Source organism: Amblyraja radiata, chromosome 1 (genome assembly GCF_010909765.2).
Source record: "Amblyraja radiata isolate CabotCenter1 chromosome 1, sAmbRad1.1.pri, whole genome shotgun sequence".
Lineage (NCBI taxonomy): Eukaryota > Metazoa > Chordata > Chondrichthyes > Rajiformes > Rajidae > Amblyraja > Amblyraja radiata.
Genome location: NC_045956.1, coordinates 161,344,125 through 161,366,580, shown reverse-complemented (window position 1 = coordinate 161,366,580; position 22,456 = coordinate 161,344,125). Strand labels below are relative to the sequence as shown.

Below are 22,456 nucleotides of genomic sequence, written 5' to 3'. Positions count from 1 at the left end.
TCTCCGCCTAGCGGAGCTGGTCCTTGCCCTCAACACAATCCCCGTCTACTAATAATCTCCTCCACCTAGCGGAACTGGTCCTTATTATCAACAAATTTTCTTTTGGCTCCTCCCATTTGCACAGGCATGGGCCCCAGCTATGCCGGCTTCTTTGTAGCGCACGTCGAACAATTCTTGTTCGAAGCGTACCGTGGCCCTATCCCCGAACTCTACCTCCACTACATTGACGACTGCATTGGTGCTACCTCCTGCACCCATGCAGAACTCACTGACTTCATCCATTTCACCACTAACTTCCATCCGGCACTCAAATTCAGCCTCCGGTCTCGCACAAGCAGGCTGAGGAACAGCTTTTTCAACAACACCATTACACTGCTGAACTCAGAGTCCGGCGCTAGCTATCTTTAGACTCTCCCATTTGTATACAGTTATTTGCCTATGTACCAGTTTTAATTCATCCACAATCCACACATTGTTAACCAGTATTTTTTATTTTTATTGTATGCTTATTTTGTATTTTTATTTTTACTTCTACTATCTTGCACTATGACTATGACCAGACGCTAAACTGCATTTCGTTGTACCTATACTCGTATTTGTGCAATGACAATAAAGTTGAATTGAATTGAAAATTCACCTAGACCATTTCAGGCATCTCCCGACCGTTTCTAGACCTCACCATCTCCATCGCAGATAACAGACTACTGACCGACATCTACTACAAACCCATCGACTCCCATGGCTATCTGGACTACACTTCTTCCCACCCTGCTTCCTGCAAGGACTATATCCCCTACCAATTCCTCCGTCTACGCCGGATCTGCGCACAGAATGAGGTGTCCAAACCAGGGCATCGGAGCTGTCCTTATTCTTTAGGGAGCGGGGGTTCCCCTGCACCTCCTCCAACCTCATTTATTGCATCCGCTGTTCCAGGTGTCAACCTCTCTACATAGGTGAGACCAAGTGCAGGCTTGGCGATCGCTTCGCCCATTACCTCCGCTGAGTTCGCAATAACCAACCTGATCGCCCGATGGTACTTCAACTCCCCCTCCCATTCCGAATCCGACCTTTCTGTCCTGGGCCTCCTCTATTGCCAGAGTGAGGCCCAGCGCAAATTGGAGGAACATCACCTATTTCGCTGGGGTTGTTTACACCCCAGCGGTATGAACATTGACTTCTCCAATTTCAGGTATTCCTTGCTTTCTCCCTCCTTCCCCTACCCAGCTCTCCCACAAGCCTACTGTCTCCGCCTCTTCCTTTCTTCCCCCCCCCCCCCCCGACATCAGTCTGAACAAGGGTCTCGACGTGAAACATCGCCTATTCCTTCTCTCCATAGATGCTGCCTCACCCGCTGAGTTTCTCCAGCATTTTTGTCTACCTTCGTGCTTTCAGGAAGTGTTACATCACTGGTTGTATATTATTGTGCTTACCAGCCCACACCTGCATGTTCTATAGGTCTTGTAGCAAATGGGTAAAGACCACTTGGTATTGGTTTATTATTGTTTTGTTTACCAAGATACAGTAAAAAACCCTTGATTTGCATGCATTTCAGACAAATATCGTGTATGTGTACATCAGATAATGCAAAAAGCAAAATAAATCAAGTGCAAAAGTGGCAAAGTTTAAAGATGCACAGAACATTTTTTTTTAATTTGCAGAGGATGGTGAGTGCCTGGAATGCGCTGCCAAGGGTTGTGATTGAAGCAGATATGGTAGTGGCATTTAAGGAACATTTAGACATGCGAGGAATGGATTATGTACAGGTAGGTAAGAGTTGGTAGCACCAGTTAGGTTGCAAATTACCCAAGATAACCTGAACAATCAACCCAATGGCTTAACTCACCTCAATTGCACCTGCACAATATAGTCTCTTCTTCCACCTGGCAAAAAATCCCTAAGAAGAATACAATAGATCAAATTACTTATAAGTAAGTGACATTCCACCAAATTTTTTTTGGACAATTATTTTCTACCAAAATAGAAAAATGATATTTTCATGCCCAGTAACCTTAAAAAACATAACCAGGAATCCCTAATTATAGATGATGTTATGCAACTTCTGAAAATTATACTTTGTTTCTAAACTTAAATCTGCAAGGAGCAATCTCATATATTCCACAGAATTTCATAAATGTTGACTTCTTTGACTCTAACTATTGCATTTGGAAGTGGCAGTGCAGTTATTACTGGAAAGCTTTTCAATCATAGTCAATGAGAGTCAAGTTCACTCGACGTGCACATTAATTCTTTATAATAGGTGTCAGCACATGGTATTAGAGAAGTAGGTTACTTTGTTTCCACTAAGGACTTTAATGGCAAATGAAATGTCCCAACTAAAAGCACAAGCTGAAATCACATAATCCAACAAATTAGGGGAAAATCTGTAACTGTCCGATATTTTCAGCTATTTCATTTGATTAATCACCAAGTTTCTTCTAAGAACTACTTGGAGGAAATTAGTGAGATACTTAAATCAATGGTAACAGATGAAGCAATACTCTAACAAACCACAGCACCAAAGCCTTTGCTGGTGTCTCTTTTCACAACTCCTTCCATCATACAGCCCCCCACAAAGATCTAAATAGATTTTTCATTGACAACTTTGTATATTAACAGTTTCCTGACAGCCTATTCAAGAAGCCTGCATTGAATCTAGTTTACTCCTGTGCAGAAGTAATCATACGACAGAAAGTGCTAGAGAATGGTCCTAACCCAAAATGTCACCCAACCATGTTCTCTTATGCTGCCTGACCTGCTGAATCACTCTTTTTATTGTACAGCAGCATCTGCAGTTCCTAGTTTCTACAGAAGTAATAATCTGAATGCAGTTGCTTTAACAATGTATAACCAAAACTGGTTAGTTCAGTTTTAAAATACGCAAAACAATGTTTGGTCATGTTTTAAAGCACCCATTTGGACAAAGTTATTTTACTTAGAAATTAACTTAATCAGAAAAATGCTAGTGAATCATTAACACACAAACCCATTTATTATCCTTACCTTGAAATGCATATTTCTTTTACTTGTTGAGGTGTCAATGCAAAGATAAAATATTTTTCCTGAAATCGTTGAATATTTGATGGCACTAAATAAACAAAAGGTAACAGGTTCATTGTCAAAAAAAGCAAAACTTAACTGGTAATGCATTTCTATAAGTTCTAAGGTGTGGATTCAAGATTCAGTCCTCGACTTCAGAGCATATTTTCATCCAACAATACAATGTAATCCACAAGGACTCTGGTGTTGAAAATTTACTTTTGGACGCAATTGCCAGGTTTTATGCACCAGTAAGAATGGATTTCTACTTGTTCCATGAATATCTTTTATGGATCTTTCCTGCAAACAACACTGCAGATGTAGTTATAGTTAGGCCAAAGGATCTATTTCTGTTCTGTACAACTTTATGGTGCTAACATGTGAAACATTTAGTGTACATCAAGGCCTTTCTTCTTCCTTCAAGTAGATTCAGAACTACCTTACCCATAAGCCACAGAGAGTACTGGTGAAAGAGTGCTACTCTGACTGGAGATCTGCGACCAGAGGTGTCCTGCAGGGATTTGCATTGGAATATCTGTCACTTGTGATACATATAAACAATAGATATAAATGTCATGAATATTAATGTAGATGAGCTGATTAATAGGTTTGCAGGCATTATTAAAATTGTTTGGAGTTACGGACAGTGAGGAAGTCAATGGATACAGCGTGATATAGATGAGTTACAGAAATGCGCACATAAATGGTAGATGGTTTAATCCAAGCAAATATGAGGTGTCAAACTTTGGTAAGTCAAACGAAAAGAGACACCGTAAGTAGAATGGTGAAGGTGGCATGCTTGTTTGTCTTCATTGGTAAAGACTTTGAGTACAAGTGTGAGTCATGTTACAGCTTTATAAAACTTTGGTTTGGCTGCATTTGGAGTATTGTGTGTTATTCTAGTCACCCCATTACAGGAAGGTTGTGGAGGCTTTGGAAAATATACAGCAGAAATTTACAGGAATGCTGCCTAGATTAAGGGATATTAGCCATAAGAAGAAATTGGATCTGATCGTGGTATAAAATTAAGAGTGGCATAGATAGGATATAACCCCTCCCACCCCCACCCCAGGTGAAATCACCAAAAACTAGAGGGCATAGCTTTAAATTCAAATGGGAAAGCTGCGTATCACAAGTTTTTTTTACACAGGGGAGAGTTGTCTGGAACATACTGCTGGGGTGAAAACAGATATGATAGCAGCATTAATGAGATATAAATAAGTACATGGATATGCAAGGAATGGAGGGATATGGATCACATATGGCCAGGTCAGATTACTTTAACTTTGATATTATGTTCAGCACAGTCATTATGGACAGAAAGGCAGAATCTTCTGCCATAGTCCAAATTGTTTCCATTGGATTTTTCAGCCTCCATCATGTCAGAACTGACAAAACCAGTGCTGACATCAGTGCTTTTGACATCTTTCACATTGATCACATCTCTACATTTCCCACATTTCTTTCCAACCCTTTTCCACCAAAACAGAACAAACACAATGTTCCATCGGTCCTTACCTTCCATCATATCAACTACCAAATTTAACAGACCATCCTCCATAATTTTTGAATGATGCCACAAGACGTACATGGTTCTCCCTGCTCTTTTAAGCATTCTGAAGGAGCTACTCTCTCTGATTCAGTGGCTCACTCCTCTTCTCGCACCAATACCCACTCCTTCTCTTACAGCACCTTCTCGTGCAGCACCTGCTTTTTAACCTCCACCTTGATCTCCAGAGATTTTCAAGGAAAAGTAATAATTTACTTGTGCCCTTTCTAATTTAGTACACTGCTCATACAAATAAGGCATTGAAGGTCTCAGCACCCATATAATGCAAATTACGTTCAGAAAATAAGGCTTAAAATCACTGATTGGATTTTGTTTTGGTTTAAATCATATTTATTCTGTAATGTGTGAATATTTAAGCTCACCTAAGCTTGTTGGTTTAATAAGCACATCCAAGACATCATAAAAGGGTATGCTTTTTAACTGGACATCTGGATGGACAGGATGGATGGATGGAGAAGCCTCTTGCATTTCTATATTGGGTTTAGTCTCATGCAGCAACACTGGGTTAACTAGTGGAGAAGAGGACTGAGCGGGAGCCAATGTGGATGATGAAGACGGTGCAATGCCGGACCCCAACTCAGAGTCAGTTGCAAGGTTATTGTCCAAAGAAAAAACAGAAGACTTTATGGCGGACAAGTCAGCAAGACTTTCAATTGTTCTCGGAAAACGTCGTCTGTACAGTTCCTTAATCTTGATCTGAACAGCTGGACTACAGCCACTTTTTAATAAGTGTAGCGCTCTTACAAGCAGTTCATGTTTTCGACCACTTTTGTTACGTCCAGCAAAACCTAACAGCACTTGAAGTTCTGAGACTCGAAAACTGGAAACCATATTCTGAAAGATAAAGAAAAGGGTGGTCAGGCTGTGTTATATTAGCATCAACATTACTACTGACAAATATACTAGCTTATTCATTAAATACTTTTGTCACAAAACCTTTACAGAAACCACCACTTGAGCTCGGAAAATATGGGAGCTAAAATCTCGTTAGTTTCATCATAATTATATTATACAAATAACACTTATTTTTCAATGTTACACTTGTTCTACTTTAGCACTTGCTGTGATGAACTGTATCAATATTTTGTCATTCAAATTGTACTGGATACATTTCAACATTTATACTCGGGTATGTAATCACTTTCACTTGAAAACTAACTTGAAAATTAAAGATTCTCCTGAAACAGGCATCCGAGAGAAAGTTTGGCAATATTACAACAAAATCAACAGTGAATGAATAGAAGAGGACTTGCAAGATAAGAAATGCTTAGGTTCGGGTTTTTTCTTGCCACGTGTACCGAAGTGCAGTGAAAAGCTTTGTTTTGGTTGTTCTCCAATCAAATATATGCAACTAAGCCAAAGTACAATAGGTAGAGCAAGAAAAATATACCAAGTGCAGCATTTAGTTCTCAGCATTGTAGTTCAGACAAAGTCCAGTCTGTAATGAGGCAGAGGAGAATCAAACTGTACCCTAGCTTATGGAAGGAGCATCCAGAAGCCTGATAACAGAGGGGAAAAATGTTTGGTCTAGTGGTGTGTGCTTTCAAGCGTTAGTGTCTTCTGCCCAATGAGAATGGGGAGAAGAAATTACAGGGGTGGGAAAGGTCTTTGTTTACGTTGGCTACTCCCCTGAGACAGCGTGATATATAGATTGAGTCAATGGTAGGCAATCTGGTATGTGTGATGAACTGGGCTACATCCACAACTCTGCAATTTGTTTGCAGATTTGGGCAGAGCTGTTGCCAAACCTCCTTTCTCAGGTGCACCTGTAAGTGTCATTGGAGACATGCCGAATTTCCTCAGTCTCCCGAGGAGGTACTCACTGTCACTTCAATGTGGTTGTACCACGTTGGTAATATTGACACCAAGGAATTTAACGTTCCCAACCAATTCTCCTTAAGCCGTTGGTGCTGATTGGGGCTTGTACTCCATCATGCTTAGTGATGTTAATAACTGGCTCCGTCTTGCAGAATTGTGGGAGAGATTATTTTCCTGACACCATGTTACTAAGTTCTCTATCTACCCCCATCTCGTCATTGTTAGTGATGTGGACCACCACATGCAAACATCAGATGCAAACTTGTAGATAAAGTTAGAGCAGAAATTGGCCAACTATGAGTGTATGGGAGTGAGTATAGTAGTGGACTGAGAATCCATCCATGTGGGGCACTGATTTTGAGTGTTATTGTGGAGGTGGTGTCGTCACCTATCCTCACCGATTGCAGTTAATGGGTCAGAAAGTTGAGTGGCAGACAGGATGCTTATTTCTAAGTCCAGGAGTTTGGAGATGAGTTTGGATGTGTGAAAGTGGAACTATAGTCGATAAATAGGCAGCTAACTTAGGAGTCCTTGGTTTCTAGGTGTTTCAGAGACGAGCAAAGGAGATGGCATCTGCTATGATCTGTTGTTACTTTAAGCAAACTGGTAGATCAGGGCAGTCTCTCGAAGCACTTCATGACGGTGGATGTCAAAGCCATTGAACGGTATTCATTAAGGCACGCTATCTTACTTCTCTTTGGCACTGGGATGATAGTGGTTTTCTTGAAGCAAGTAGGGACTTCTGAATGGAGTACTGAAGTGAAGATGTTTGTAAATATGCTTGCTGATCTCCACAGGTCCTGGGGATGCAGCCAGGGTCTCCATCTGGACCAGTTACTTCCCACAAATTCACTCCCAGGAAGGCAGATTTTACATCTGCCACTGTAACTATTGGTACAGGGGCATCCAAGACTGGTGGGCCGTGTGACATTTCTCTACCGACTTTCTGTTCAAAGCGAGCATAGAATACATAGAGTTCATCGAAGAGGGAGCCATTGTTTCCGATGATACGGACCTCCTTCACTGTGTAGCCTGCAAGCCTTGTCACAATCTACGAGTACCCATGTCATTGCCTCAAAACTTCACATTGGTCCAGAATTCCCTTATGGCATCCTTAATGGCTCTGCTAAAGTCATAGATAGATTTTGTGCACTGCTCGGGATAATTTGATTTGAAGGTTGCGGACTTGGACCTCTTCTGGGAGTGGATCTCGCATTCATCCAGGGAGAGTGCTTTATGTGAATTATTCTCATTTTCAGAAAGGAACCAAAATTAAGTAAACGGAACTTGATATTGTCACTTTAACTGTTGATAGTTTACAGCAATTCAGCAAAGCCCATCTGAAAACACAATGCAGCAGATGATGGAAACAAAAATGGTGGAAATACTCGGACAATAAATAAGGGAATGGAGGAACTCAGCAGGTCAGATAACCTTGAGCGGGGAATTAGACAGATTTGGGTAGTGACCTTTCTTCTGACCAGAAATACTCAAGTAAAAAAAACTGCTAGAGGAACTCAACAGATCAGGAACATCTGTGGAAAGAGGTAGACGGTGGAAACTTTCAGCTAAACAGGAAATAGCTGGAAAAGAAAATAAGTTCTAAGTTGAAGAGAAAGGAAGGATTATGGGGGAAGAGAATAAGAGGAATTACTCTCCTAAGGGAGGTTGCCAGGCTTTGTCTCACCTCCACCTCTCTTTTCCAGCTTTCTCCCCCTTACTACAATCAGTATGATAAAGGAGCCCAACCCAAAATTTCACCTGTTCAATACTTCCACATATGCTACCTGACCCAGTGAGTTCCTCCAGCACTTTGTGTTTTACTCCATATTCTACCATCTGCAGTTTCCTACAGCTCCAAATAGTCATGGAATCATACAGCATAGAAACAGACCCTTCAGCCCAACTAGCCTGAACAACATGACACATCTACACTAGCCCCACCAGCCAGCGTTTGGTCCATACCCCTCCAAGATTACCCTATCCATGTACCTGTCAAATGTCTTTTAAACTTTGTGATAGTGCCTACCACAACTACATCCATTCTCTTTCTCTCCTGGATCCCATGCAATCTAACTTTCCACAGCAGCCCACCATGCTGAGTCTTATCAACTGCCTTGTTGGCCCATATAGACAATGTTCATGGTTTTGCCCTCATCAACATTTGTAGTTACCTCCTCAAAAAACTCAGATTAGTTATGACTTTCAGCTCACTGGTCTATAGTTCCTAAGCTTTTCCGTACAACCCTTCTTAAATAGAGCAAATAGAGGCACAACATTTGCCATCCTCCATGACAAGTGGTGCTGATTTAAAGATTTTGGCTGGAAGTATGAGCTGAAAGAGATGAAATCTGAAATGTGAAAATGAGAGAAAATAACATCTGTGAGGCTGAACTGGGTGGTCGAAAATGTTGAATTAACGTTTCATTTTGAAGGCTGAAACGTGACAAGTCAGAAGTTGAGGCGTTCCTCTGAATTTATGATGAGCTTTCTTATGAGACAAGGATTGAAAATGGAAAATTAAAGTGAGAGACAAATGGAAGCCCAGTCACACACACCGATTGAAAATACAACACAGCACTCACCCCATCTGGATTTGGCTTCCCCAAAGTAGAAGAACCTACATAAGGATCACATGCAGTATACTAATTTGATTTTGATAGAAGTAAGTTACTGCTTCACCTGAAAGGAGTGCGTGGCTCCCTGCATGATGGGGAGGAGAAAAAAGGGCAGGTGTGGCATATCCTGCAGTTGCATGGGAAGGAGTGCCACAAAATGTGGTTATTGCTCGTGATTCCTTTCTGGATTCAGTTTACCTAAAGTCTCATTTTGCCTTCTGATTTAATTAGGAATGTACATGCCAAGAACCAAAGATATGACATCATGTTGAAATCATAAAGGGTCTTTGTTACAAAAAAATTACCTACTGCATACTTACCAAGTAGACAAGAAGATCGTATTGCTCAGTATCACATGCCGTAGACCATTTACAGGAGTGAAAAAGAAATCAGTACCAATTCTAAGAATTGAATAAAAGATACTTAAGGGTCACTACTCAATGTAAATATTATACTGAGATTACAAGGTTATGACAAGAATGCCGTGACTAATAGCATGTTAACAAATAATAATCATCATAATAATCATACTTTATTAGCCAAGTATGTTTTGGAGCATATATGAGAAATTAGACCGATAATTAAAAATAAAAGAACACAAGAAGTTGGAGCAGGAGTATTATGCCCCCTCAATCCTCCCTACTTCTCAATAAAATCAGGCCCAATATGATCGCAGGCTATATAACACAATATAATCAATACAGAATACATTAATTCACCAGCATTGTGTTTTTTTTAACATCACGAAGGTCAGTGGTAAGATGTCAAGGTAACTTTACAAACTGGCTGCTGGTGATAAAGAAAAAGAAAATTTGAAACAGAGGAAGAGCCACATCTGAAGAGAGAGAAAGAAACTTCTGGGTAAGGTTCCACCACACAGGATTTAATAATGAATTTAATAATTGCACTTTTCCTTTTATCACAGTTGTAGCTGTAGATCTGTTTTTTTTGGCCTCTGAATTTGGCCAATTCATTGTTCGCCGAAGGGCCTATTTCTGTGCTGCACACTTCTGTATTCTATGCGAGTACGCTGAAGTTGGTCAGATTATATATAAAAACTAACACTAGCATGTCCATTATGAAATGGCTTATGAAATAGTCTCATTCCTCGACCTACAACTCTTGTGAACAATACAGTATAAAACATAAGAATTAATCAGGAGTAAATCTGAGGATTATTATTAGCTAAACTGAGGCCAATACATATTCAAAAAAAGGATGATTCCATCTGATCACCTTCAGCATTTAGTTTAGACAGTGACATTCCAAAACTTCCAACATCATAAGAAAAAACTAAAAATCGTGGAATTATTCAGCACCTGTGAACAAAACAGAGTGAATGATTCAGGGTGAACTTTCATCAGATACAAGGAGTTATGAAACAAATTTACCAAGTTACAAAAAGAGGGATGGTGATGATGGGCAAAGAGATCAGATCGCCTTTTAACCAGAACTCGAAAGAGGGAGCACATTACGCCAATTTTGGCCTCCCTTCACTGGCTCCCAGTGCACTTTCGAGTTCATTTTAAAATTCTTTTATTTGTTTTCAAATCGTTGAATGGGCTCGCCCCGCCTTACCTCTCTGAGCTGCTCCACCTATATGCTCCTGCCCGGTGCCTCAGGTCAGCTGATCAGCTGCTCCTTGAGGTACCAAGGTCTAAGCGGAAGCTCAGAGGGGATAGAGCCTTTTCTGTTGCTGCTCCGGCACTCTGGAACACCTTGCCGTTGCACATCAGACAGGCCCCCTCACTGTCCATCTTCAAATCCTCCCTAAAAACTCATTTTTATTCTCTGGCTTTCGACACTGGCTGAGACATTGCCCCTGTTCTTAGTGCTTTTAATGTCTTTTAATTTTTACTGTTTTTTAGTCCTTCGTTTTACGGTTTTTAATGGTTTGTAATAACTTTTTGTCCATGAGTTCTCATGTACAGCACTTTGTGGCAACTGCGGTTGTTTAAAGTGCTTTATAAATAAAGTTATTATTATTATTATTATTATTATTATTATAAGACCAGAAGAGAATAAATGACAAGTGTCAACGGAAACATTAGTGTCAACGGAAAGATGATTATGACGGCAAGCCTGAGGAAGTACAAATAGAAGAATTAAAAAAAAAAAAAACGAAATATCAGGGAGATAAAAAGATTAAACGCCAGAAAACAAAGACAAGATCAGATGGGCTAATTATCTGAAATGGATGGATTTGACGTTTTTCTAACTTTCCCCTATTTTTAATAATGGTCGTTAATTTGAAACATTAACTGTGTTTCATTATTCATCAGCTATCCGACGTGTTGAATATTTCCCGACAATGTGCATTTTTATTTCAGACGTCCAGAATTGCAATATTTGCTTTATTCTACAAATGATAGCTTGAAAAAATAGCATTCAAGAACAACATTGGGAATGGCAGAGGTAAAAGGCATCTAATGCTCACTGAATGAATCGGAAAGTACTAAGTTAGATGCCCCAAGAATCAGCATAGGATCTCTGGTGTTCTTAAGCTTTTAGCAACATATTTAATATATCACCGCAATCTGGTCAAATTTCCAGTCAATGACAAACAGAAGTATTGGTAGTTGTATCTGAGAAGATATCTCACCTTCAGGCAGACAAAGAAAAATATTTTTGTACAGTGAGTGCTAAGAATCTGAAATGATTTGCCTGGTTTTATAACAGAGCCACATTCAATTCGAGCATTTAAGGGGGAACAGTAAATCTCTGATAAATATCTGAAGGAATTTGCAGAGTTATGAGGAAAAGGGTAGGTGGGATTAATCAGATTTCACGTATTGACTCAGTGCAGACTCGATGGGCCAAATAGCATCCTTCCATGCTGTAATTATGCTGTAGACTATTAGACTGCAGATGCTGGAATCCAGAGCAACTAAAATCTGTTGGAGGAACTCAGCAGGCCAAGCAGCATCTGTGGAAGGAAATGGACAAAATGAGACAGTGGACCCAACCCAAAACATCAACTGTCCATTTCCCTCCACAGATGTCACTTGACCAGCTTCGTTCCTCCAGCAGATTCACTATTGTAATTATTCTGTGTTTATTTGATACAGAATAATATCAGATTACATTTAATATTGTAAGTATGCCATACAAGACCGATTTAACATGGAAACAATAAAAAGACAAGAATGTTTCCCAACTTTCAGTTTGCTCTATTTCCCTCTTGCCATGTTAAATCTGCTTCATAGAAGATGGCCCGTCAAGTCCATGCCCTTGCCAAACATAAACATTACCACTATAAGAACAGTTGTTCACCTTATAATATATTTTTTTAAATGTCATGTAATCAAGTGAATGCTTGCAGTTTTAGCTCCATGTACTAAGACTGACAAAGTAAAAATGTTTGGTATTTGCAGACAGAATCAACATCAATCAAAAATACATTATCTAATGTTTTCATAAGGCTACTTTGGCATTTTGGTACCAAAAGACAGTTGGAAAATTATTATTTTTAATCATGACACAAATTACACCTCTCAACGGTGACAGAGCTAAACATGCTTAACGATAAAAGTAACATTAGCAAATTTGCAGATGACACAAAGCTGAGTGGCAGTGTTAACTGTGAGGACAATGCACAGGACAGGTTGGGTGACTTGGACAGGTTGGGTGAGTGGGCAGATGCAGTTTAATGTGGATAAATGTGAGGTTATCCACTTTGGTGGCAAAAACAGGAAGGCAGATTATTATCTGAATGGTGTCAAATTGGGAACAGGGGAAGTACAATGGGATCTGGGGGTCCTTGTTCATCAGTCACTGAAAGTAAGCATGCAGGTACAGCAGGCAGTGAAGAAAGCGAATGGCATATAAGCCTTCATAACAAGAGGAGTTGAGCATAGGAGCAAAGAGGTCCTTCTGCAGTTGTACAGGGCCCTAGTGAGACCACACCTGCAGTATTGTGTGCAGATTTGGTCTCCAAATTTGAGGGACATTCTTGCTATTGAGGGAATGCAGCGTAGGTTCACAAGGTTAATTTCTGGGATGACAGGACTGTCATAGGTTGATAGAATGGAGCGGCTGGGCTTGTATACGCTTGAATTTAGAAGGATGAAAGGGTATCTTATTGAAACATAAGATTATTAAGGGTTTTGACACGCTAGAGGCAGGAAGCACGCTAAACCGGAAGTGGCGGCGCTGTTGAACGGCTGCGGCTCGCCTGCAGTCCATTTGTTTTTACTTTTTTGTGTTGTTTTTTTTTGTCTTGTTTAGTTAAATTTTTGATTATTAGGTTGTGTTATGTGTGGGGTGGCTGAAACAGGGCTTTCTGTCTCTCCCTTCGGGGGAATGCGACTTTTTCTTGTCGTATCCCCCTTCTCTGCCTCAGTCTGTGCTGAGGCCTAATGGCGGAGCTGGCGGCCTCCAACCTGCGACCGACCTCGAGACTCCGGAGGTAGAGCCAGCCAGGACTCACCAACGCGAGGCTGGCCGTCTTCGAGCTGTGGCGACGTTCGGGCGCTCCAGTGGCAGCAGCACGACTCGGCGCTCCGGTGAGGGCAGCCCGGCGCGGGGCTGGGATGGTGCTGGCTGAGACGCTCCGGTGGCAGCGGCACGACTCGGGGCTTGGACGGCGCTCCCGTGAGTGCGGCCCGGCGCGGGGCTGAGACGGTGCTCCGGTGGCTGGGGCGACCTGAATCGGGGCTCGGCCGCGGGCCAGTGGACGACATCGTCGGGAGCTCGCAGGTCACAGGCTGGTGCCTGTTTTCCGGAGCTCCCGCGGCAACAGCTGCGTCTGCTGGACTGGAGGGCGGCAGCTTCAACCACCCCGGGCCGCGGAGCTTGAACCGGCCCGTTTGCGGAGCTCGGTGAGCCGTGGGACTGACTTACCATCGCCCGGTGGGGTATCGCCTCAGCTGACAGTAACCCTAAGATTTTTGCCTCCATCACAGTGAGGAGGTGCCTGGTGAACTCACTGTGGTGGATGTTAATTTGTGTTTATTGTGTGTTTTGTTGTTTATTATCACATGCCTGGCTGCAGGCAACGACAAATAAAGGTTCTAATCTAATTTAATCATGTTCCCGATGTTGGGGGAGTCCAGAACCAGGGGCCACAGTTTAAGAATAAGGGGTAAGCCATTTAGAACGGAGATGAGGAAAAACATTTTCACATAGAGGGTTGTGAATCTGTGGAATTCTGTCTCACAAGGCAGTGGAGGCCAATTCTCTGGATGCTTTCAAGAGAGAGTTAGATAGAGCTCTTAAAGATAGCGGAGTCAGGGGATATGGCGAGAGGGCAGGAACGGGGTACTGATTGTGGAAGATCAGTCATGATCATGTTGAATGGCGGTGCTGGTTCGAAGGGTCGAATGGCCTACTCCTGCACCAATTATCTATTGATAGTTGTTGAAACTGATTTGCAAACTTTGATTTCATTGCTTGCAAGTGTCAAATCTACTGAGGTGAAACTGCACCCCTACCATGCAAATACCACTTCATACCATCTTAAACAATGGGTTGCCCCAAAACATAATTAGCATCATGAATTTAGAAGGCTAAAGCATAATTCAGCTCTCCAATCTAAAACAAAATCAGGAATAATTTATTCTTGCTTACTGCAGTGAGTGTACTATAAACCAAGACTTTTTTAAATGGTTAGCAATATAAAAATAATTACTTCAAACAGACGTGGAATTGCAGATGTTGGAATCCTGATCAAACGCAAATTGCTGGAGGAACTCAGCGGGTCAGGCATCATACGTGCAGTGAAATGGATAGAGGATGGTTCATGTCAGGACCCTTATTCAGACAGAAGGATCCCGAAGAAGGGTGTGACCCGGAATGTCATCTGATCACTCCTTCCACACCTATTGCCTGGCCTGCTGAGTTAGTAACATAGAAACAGAGAAAATAGGTGCAGGAGTAGGACCGCCATTCAATATGATCATGGCCTATCATCCAAAATCAGTACCTCGTTCTGGCTTTCCCCCCCCCCCCCCATATCCCTCGTTTCCATTAGGCCTTAAGAACTAAATCTAACACTCTCTTGAAAACATTCAATGAATTGGCCTCCACTGCCTCTGTGATAGAATTCCACAGATTCACAACTCTCTGGGTGAAAATGTTTTTCCTCATCTCAGTCCTAAATGGCCTACCCCTTATTCTTAAATTGTGACCCCAGGTTCTGGACTCCCACAACATCCGGTACACTTTCCCTGCATCTACCCTGTCCAATCCTCTAAGAATTTTATATGTTTCTATAAGATATCCTCTCATCCTTCTAAATTCCAGCGAATACAAGCCCAGTCGACCCATCCTTTCATCATAGGCCAGTCCCACCATCCCGGGAATGAACCTGGTGAACCTATGTTGCATTCCCTCAATAGCAATAACATCCGCTTCCTCAAATTAGGAGACCAAAATTGCACACAATACTCCAGGTTCGGTCTCACCAGGGCCCTATACAACTGCAGTAGGACCTCCTTCCTCCAGCACTTTGTTTTGCCGATTACTTCAAACACATCCAAGTCGTCCAATAACAACCATGACAATAACAACTCTCCTTAAAATATCTTAACAGAAATAATAACCGAAGGAATGACACAATCACTAAAAATGCTGCTACATTTATGTTGCACATAGTTACTTAAATTTTTTTTAAAGAAAAATCAGTGAACTTGGTCTTACAGGGGACATTATTTGGACTCAAAATATCCAATCATATATGACATTCGACATTTGAATGGAATTTGGGTCAGTCTAGTGTGGGCTTTTCCTAATTCGCAAGATTTTATGACTTCACATGCAAGGCCTTGCGGAGTCAGGGGATATGGTGAGAAGCAGGAATGGGATACTGATTGGGGATGATTAGCCATGATCATATTGAATGGTGGTGCTGGCTCGAAGGACCAAATGGCCTACTCCTGCACCTATTGTCTATTGACTCCGCTACCTTTAAGAGCCCCATCTAGCGCTCTCCTGAAACTATCCAGAGAACCGGCCTCCACCGCCCTCCGCTAGAGGCAGAGAATTCCACAGACTCACAACTCTGTGTGAAAAAGTGTTTCCTCATCTCAGTTCTAAATGGCTTACCCCTTATTCTTAAACAGTGGCCCCTGGTTCTGGACTCCCCCAACATCGAGAACACGTTTCCTGCCTCTAGCATGTCCAAACCATTAATAATCTTATATGTTTCACTAAGATCCCCTCTCATACCTTCCAGAGTATACAGGCCCAGCCGCTCCATTCTCTCAGCAGATGACAGTCCCCGGGAATTAACCTTGTAAACCTACTCTGAGAGCAGGGTCATTAAAAAAAAATTAAAAAAAATATGCAAACTTGCCAGGACTAAGATACTGTTTAAGAAGTCATGGACCCGTGGATAGATTGTTTTATATGTGGGAAGCAAATATACTTCCCTGACAACAACAGAAAATGCGAAGGAGACAATGACATTTCAGACTGATGAGTGTCAGAACCAGGAAATATTAAAATATTCCAAATTTCATAGTTTGATGGAATATAGGTGGTTGAAATCGTCAACTGTGCTTCTTTAATGCCTGGTCTGCTGAACATTGTTCACATTTAACGACTAGAGTAACTCAGCGGGTCAGGTAGCATCTCTGGAGAACATCATGGATGTGCTTTTTTCCCCCCACATTTATTGCAGATTTCCGGCAACTGCAATTTTATATTTTGTTTTTTGACAACTTTTTCCCCCCTCTATCTCCATACACAATTTTTAAAAAGCAATTTGAAACACAAGACAGCAGAATCCCCTGCTGAAATATATATTACATGATATTATTACAGGTAAAAATACATTCAGAGTAAAACGTCAAAGTCATTGCCAACAGCAATCTCCACAACTCCACACGACAACGCCAGACAGTTGGTTCTCCTTGAGACTCAAATTTACTTTTATCCCATTAAAAAATGATTTTTTTGTACATATTGGGTGGAATGGGAAGCAAATTTGTTAACCAGACATGAATAAAACACCGACACGGAGCACCGTTCCAGACAGATAGGAAATCGTCAGATCAGAGACCTAGCGGCCCAGAAGCCAACTGCGAGTGAAAACATTTCAATCATTCATAAATCGCGTGAGTAATTTTCATATAAAATACCGGATTTAGCTTTCTTTTCACCGGAGACGCTTGAACAATCCCGCCTTGCCCCTCATCGCGCCTCTCTCCCTGTGGGCTCTCTAGCTATGCCTCCATCACCGCCGCCGTTCGCGCGCCTTTTCCAAATGCGCTGCACTCACTCACTGCCGGCATTTTCCCTCCCTCTCCCCTCGCCCGGCCACTTACCCTCAACTCGTCAAAATCCGCCATCTTTCGGCTCGTCCCATCATGCACTGCGCGGCGGGAAGTCATGTGCCCCCCTCAGTGGCCGAGCGCGAGCGAGCGGGCGGTTTGGTTCTGCGGGGCCGGGCCGGCTGGCTGGCGCGAGAGGTGGCCGCGGACTAGGGGGAGATGCAGCTGCGGGGCTCCCGCGCTCAGGTGCGCGCGGGATAATCCCCGCGCGGTCCAGGACTCGAGCAAAGAGCTTTTAGACTCGCGTGCGCGGGAGAAAGGGGGTGAGTGAGAGAGAGAGTGCTAGCGCGCGCGATAACTGCTCCAGCGCGGCGGGCTGGGCTGGGCGGGGCGTGTGGGTGGGACGTCAGTGGGATGACACTTGGCTGCTCCCCCCCACTCCCACCAAGGAACTGCAGAAGGTACACAAAATAGCTGGAGAAACTCAGCGGGTGCAGCAGCATCTATGGAGCGAAGGAAATAGGCGACGTTTCGGGCCGAAACCCTTCTTCAGACTGGTGGGGGGGGAGAAGGGAGGAGGAGGAGGAGCCCGAGGGCGGGCGGGTGGGAGGAGACAACTAGAGGGTTGAGGAAGGGGAGGAGACAGCAAGGACTAGCAAAATTGGGAGAATTCAATGTTAATGCCATACGGACGCAAGGTCCCCAGACGGAATATGAGGTGCTGTTCCTCCAATTTCCGCTGTTGCTCACTCTGGCAATGGAGGAGACCCAGGACAGAGAGGTCGGATTGGGAATGGGAGGGGGAGTTGAAGTGCTGAGCCACCGGGAGTTCAGGTAGGTTATTGCGGACTGAGCGGAGGTGTTCGGCGAAACGATCGCCCAACCTACGCTAGTCTCCCCGATGTAAATCAGCTGACATCTAGAGCAGCGGATGCAGTAGATGAGGTTGGAGGAGATACAGGTGAACCTTTGTCGCACCTGGAACGATTGCTTGGGTCCTAATGGAGTCGAGGGGGGAGGTGAAGGGACAGGTGTTGCATTTCTTGCGGTTGCAACGGAAAGTGCCCGGGGAGGGGGTGGTGCGGGAGGGAAGGGAAGAATTGACGAGGGAGTTGCGGAGGGAGCGGTCTTTGCGGAAGGCAGACATGGGGGGAGATGGGAAGATGTGGCGAGTGGTGGGGTCACGTTGGAGGTGTTTAAACACAAACATTTTTTTAATGTGCAGCAACATAAGAAGCCTGGGAGTAGTTTAAAGGCCAGCTGATAAAATGTGTGGGAAAGAACTGCAGATGCTGGTTTACACCGAAGATAGCTGGAGTAACTCAGCGGGGCAGGCAGCATCTCTGGAGAGAAGGAATGGATGATGTTCCACCCATTCCTTCTCTCCAGTGGTGCTGCCTGTCCCGCTGAGTTACTCCAGCTTTTTGTGTCTTTCCTCTTGCCTGATGGTTGTTTTAGGCCCAAGAAGACTAAGGTGACGTACCAGGGGCACTAACATTGGTGGTGATGAAGTGCTTTGAGAGGTTGGATATGGCGCATATCAACTCCTTCCTTGACAAGCACCTCGACCCACTACAGTTCGCTTACCGCCGCAACAGGTCAACGGAGGATGCAATCTCACTGGCTCTCCACTCCGCATTGGACCACTTGGACAATAAAAACACTTACGTCAGGCTGTTGTTTATAGACTACAGCTCGGTTCAATACCATCATCCCCTCCAAGCTGGTTACCAAGCTCAGCGCATCCCTCTGCAATTGGATCCTCAACTTGCTCATCCACAGACCGCAGTCTAGCCGAATTGGCAGAAATACCTCATCCACAATAACAATCAGTACGGGAGCACCTCAAGGCTGCATGCTCAGCCCCCTACTTTACTCACTCTATATCCATGACTGTAGCCGGACATAGGGCGAACTCCATCATCAAGTTCGCCGACGACACCACTGTTGTTGGACGAATTACAGATGGTGATGAATCAGAGTGTAGAAGTGAGATCGACCGATTGACCAAATGGTGCCAGCACAACAACTGCAGAAGGACCTCTTTGCTCCTATATTCGATTCCTCTTGTTATAAAAGCCAACATGCCATTTGCTTTCTTCACTGCCTGCTGCACCTGCATGCTTACTTTCATAGACTGATGTACAAGGACCCCCAGATCTCGTTGTATTTCCCCTTTTCCCAACTTGACGCCATTTAGATAGTAATCTGCCTTCCTGTTTTTGCTACCAAAGTGGATAACATTTATCCGCATTAAACTTCATCTGCCATGCATCTGCCCACTCCCCCAACCTGTCCAAGTCACCCTGCATTCTCATAGCATCCTCCTCACAGTTCACACTGCCACCCAGTTTTGTGTCATCTGCAAATTTGCTAATGTTACTTTGAATCCCTTCATCCAAATCATTGATGTATATTGTAAATAGCTGTGGTCCCAGCACCGAGCCTTGCGGTACCCCACTAGACACTGCCTGCCACTCTGAAAGGGACCCGTTAATCCCTACTCTTTGTTTCCTGTCTGCCAACCACTTCTCTATCCATGTCAGCACTCTACCCCCAATACCATGTGCCCTAATTTTGTCCACTAATCTCCTATGTGGGACCTTATCAAATGCTTCCTGAAAGTCCAGGCACACTACATCCACTGGCTCTCCCTTGTCAATTTTCCTAGTTACATCCTCATAAAATTCCAGAAGATTAGTCAAGCATGATTTCCCCTTCGTAAATCCATGCTGACTCGGACCGATCCTGTTACTGCTATCCAAATGTTCGGATCTTTAGTCTTTTATAATTGACTCCCAACATCTTCCCCACCACCGATATCAGGCTAACTAGTCTATAATTCCCTGTTTTCTCTCTCCCGCCTTTCTTAAAAAGTGGGATAACATTAGCACATCGAGTTGTGGGGAGAAAAAAGTTTAAACACAAACAAAAGATACAAAGTGGCATTTAAGAGGCATAATGATATGCAGGGAATTGAAGGATATGGATCATGTGCATACAGATGAGATTAGTTTGTCTTGACATCCTGGTCTGCACAGATGTGGGTGAAAGAACTGTACTTTTCTATGTTCAATGTTTGGGGTTAATTAGTAAAATGGAGTGGTGCTAAAGCGTACCACTCTTCATTCTCACATAAATCTAGAGGTGTTGCAATATTAATTCGTAAAGGTATACCCTTTAAACATATATCAACGATAGAAGACACTGAAGGCAGATATATTGTAATAATAGGGGAGTTATACTTAAAAAAGGTGACTCTCCTCAATATGTATGGACCAAATTTTGATAGCCCTCTGTTTTTTAAGAGAATTCTTAACAATATCCCGGAATGTACACAACAAAACTTAATAATCGGTGGAGATTTAAATTGTACATTGGATGCTTGTTTGGATAGATCATCAACTCAAAGAAAACTAAAATCTCGATCAAGTGAATTTTTAAACTCATACATTAATACTACTAATATTAAGGATGTTTGGAGAATTGAAAATCCATCGGGCCGAGAATATTCATTTTACTCACCAGTACATAAAACTTACTCAAGGATAGACTATTTTTTAGTAGATTCAAAACTTATCCCATTTACCTATAATTCGCAATATCATAACATCATAATCTCAGACCACGCTCCACTAACATTTATGATCAAACTAAACGGAATGGTAGAGACACAGTCACAATGGAGATTTAATCCCCAAATCTTAAAAGATAAGTTATGTAATGAATACCTAATAAAACAGATTTAAATGTTTTTTGAGGCTAACGATAGCCCTGAAATCTCTGCTTCCCTTCTTTGGGAAACATTTAAAGCATTTGTACGAGGAGCATTAATTTCTTCCCAATCATTTTTTAATAAAGAGAATAGGGCCAAACAACAGAAACTGGAAATGGAAATAAAGCAATTAGACACAGAAAATGCAGTAGCACCATCCACGATAAAACACAATAAAATTGCAGTACTGAAATATAAATTAAACAAGATATATTCAGACCAAGTTATAAAACGTTATCAACATACAAAACAATTAAATTTTGAATTTGGTGATAAACCACAAAAACTACTAGCGCGTCAACTTCGTAAATTGGATGGGGAAAAAACAATATACAAAATTAGAACAGACAAGGGAGAAACATTAACACTGCCTAAAGATATTAATGATAGATTTCTACAATACTACCAAAAATTGTATTCATCTAAAATAACAGAACAACCAACGGGAATGGAAACATTTTTACAGAATTGTAAGTTTGCGGGTCTAGATCAGAAAGAGAGAGAATTACTAGGGGCTGAAATTACGATAAAAGACATCGAAGAGTCAATCAAATCTTTAAAAAACGGAAAGGCTGCAGATGGTCTAAATTCTGAATTTTATTAAAAAAATTATGATTTGCTTTCCCCACGCCTACAGACAATGTACAAATACGCTTACACTCAACAGAAACTCCCAGAAACTCTAAATGAATCTACAATCATACTCATACCAAAAACGGACAAGGATCTTGAAGACCCAGGTTCATACAGAGCTATAGCCCTTTTAAATACTGATCAGAAAATATTAGCTAAAATTTTATCTAATAGATTGAGCTTAGTGATCAGTAAATTAATACATCCCGACCAAACAGGGTTTATCCCAAAACGTTATTCATTTTATAATCTGAGAAGATTATTTAATATTATATACTCCAATAGAATTCCTAATGCAGATCTAGCAATTATTTCGTTAGATGCTGAAAAAGCATTTGACCAGGTAGAATGGCCATATTTATTTTCGGTGATGGAAAAATTTCAACTAGGAGAGAAGTACTGTACATGGGTTAAATTGTTATATTCTAATCCAACAGCTAGAATATTAACAAACAAAATGTTATCAACTAAATTTAATCTCTCTAGAGGCTGTAGACAAGGATGTTCACTATCCCCACTATTTGCTCTTTCAATCGAACCCCTAGCAGAAAGCGTTAGAAACCATCCAGGAATATATGGATACAATACTAGAGACACAAGGAATAAAATTTCCTTATATGCAGAAGATGTACTAATATATATTACAAAGTTAGAAACTAGTATTCCAAACTTATTAAATCTAATAACTCAATTTGGTCAGTTTTCGGGATATAGAATTAATTGGAATAAAAGTGAAATCATGCCAATAACAAAATTCAATTTACATACAATACAACAATCCCCTTTTAAAATA

General features: G+C 42.0%; 1 protein-coding gene across 16 annotated transcripts in view; it reads right to left on the bottom strand.

The window, feature by feature from the left end:
* Positions 1-17,626, bottom strand: part of pias2 (protein inhibitor of activated STAT 2) — a 51,373-nt gene extending 33,747 nt beyond the window's left edge. For 3 of the 16 annotated variants that reach the window (XM_033034103.1, XM_033034141.1, XM_033034123.1), the window contains exons 1-4: positions 17,310-17,626; positions 4,969-5,440; positions 3,001-3,085; positions 1,844-1,894 (exon numbers count right to left, since the gene is read on the bottom strand). In XM_033034103.1, the coding sequence (XP_032889994.1) occupies positions 1,844-1,894; positions 3,001-3,085; positions 4,969-5,440; positions 17,310-17,375 (674 nt within the window). In that variant the 5' untranslated portion in view covers positions 17,376-17,626. The other 13 variants (XM_033034044.1, XM_033034077.1, XM_033034084.1 and 10 more) reach the window with 13 other exon arrangements.
* Between the last annotated feature and the right edge of the window lie 4,830 nt (positions 17,627-22,456).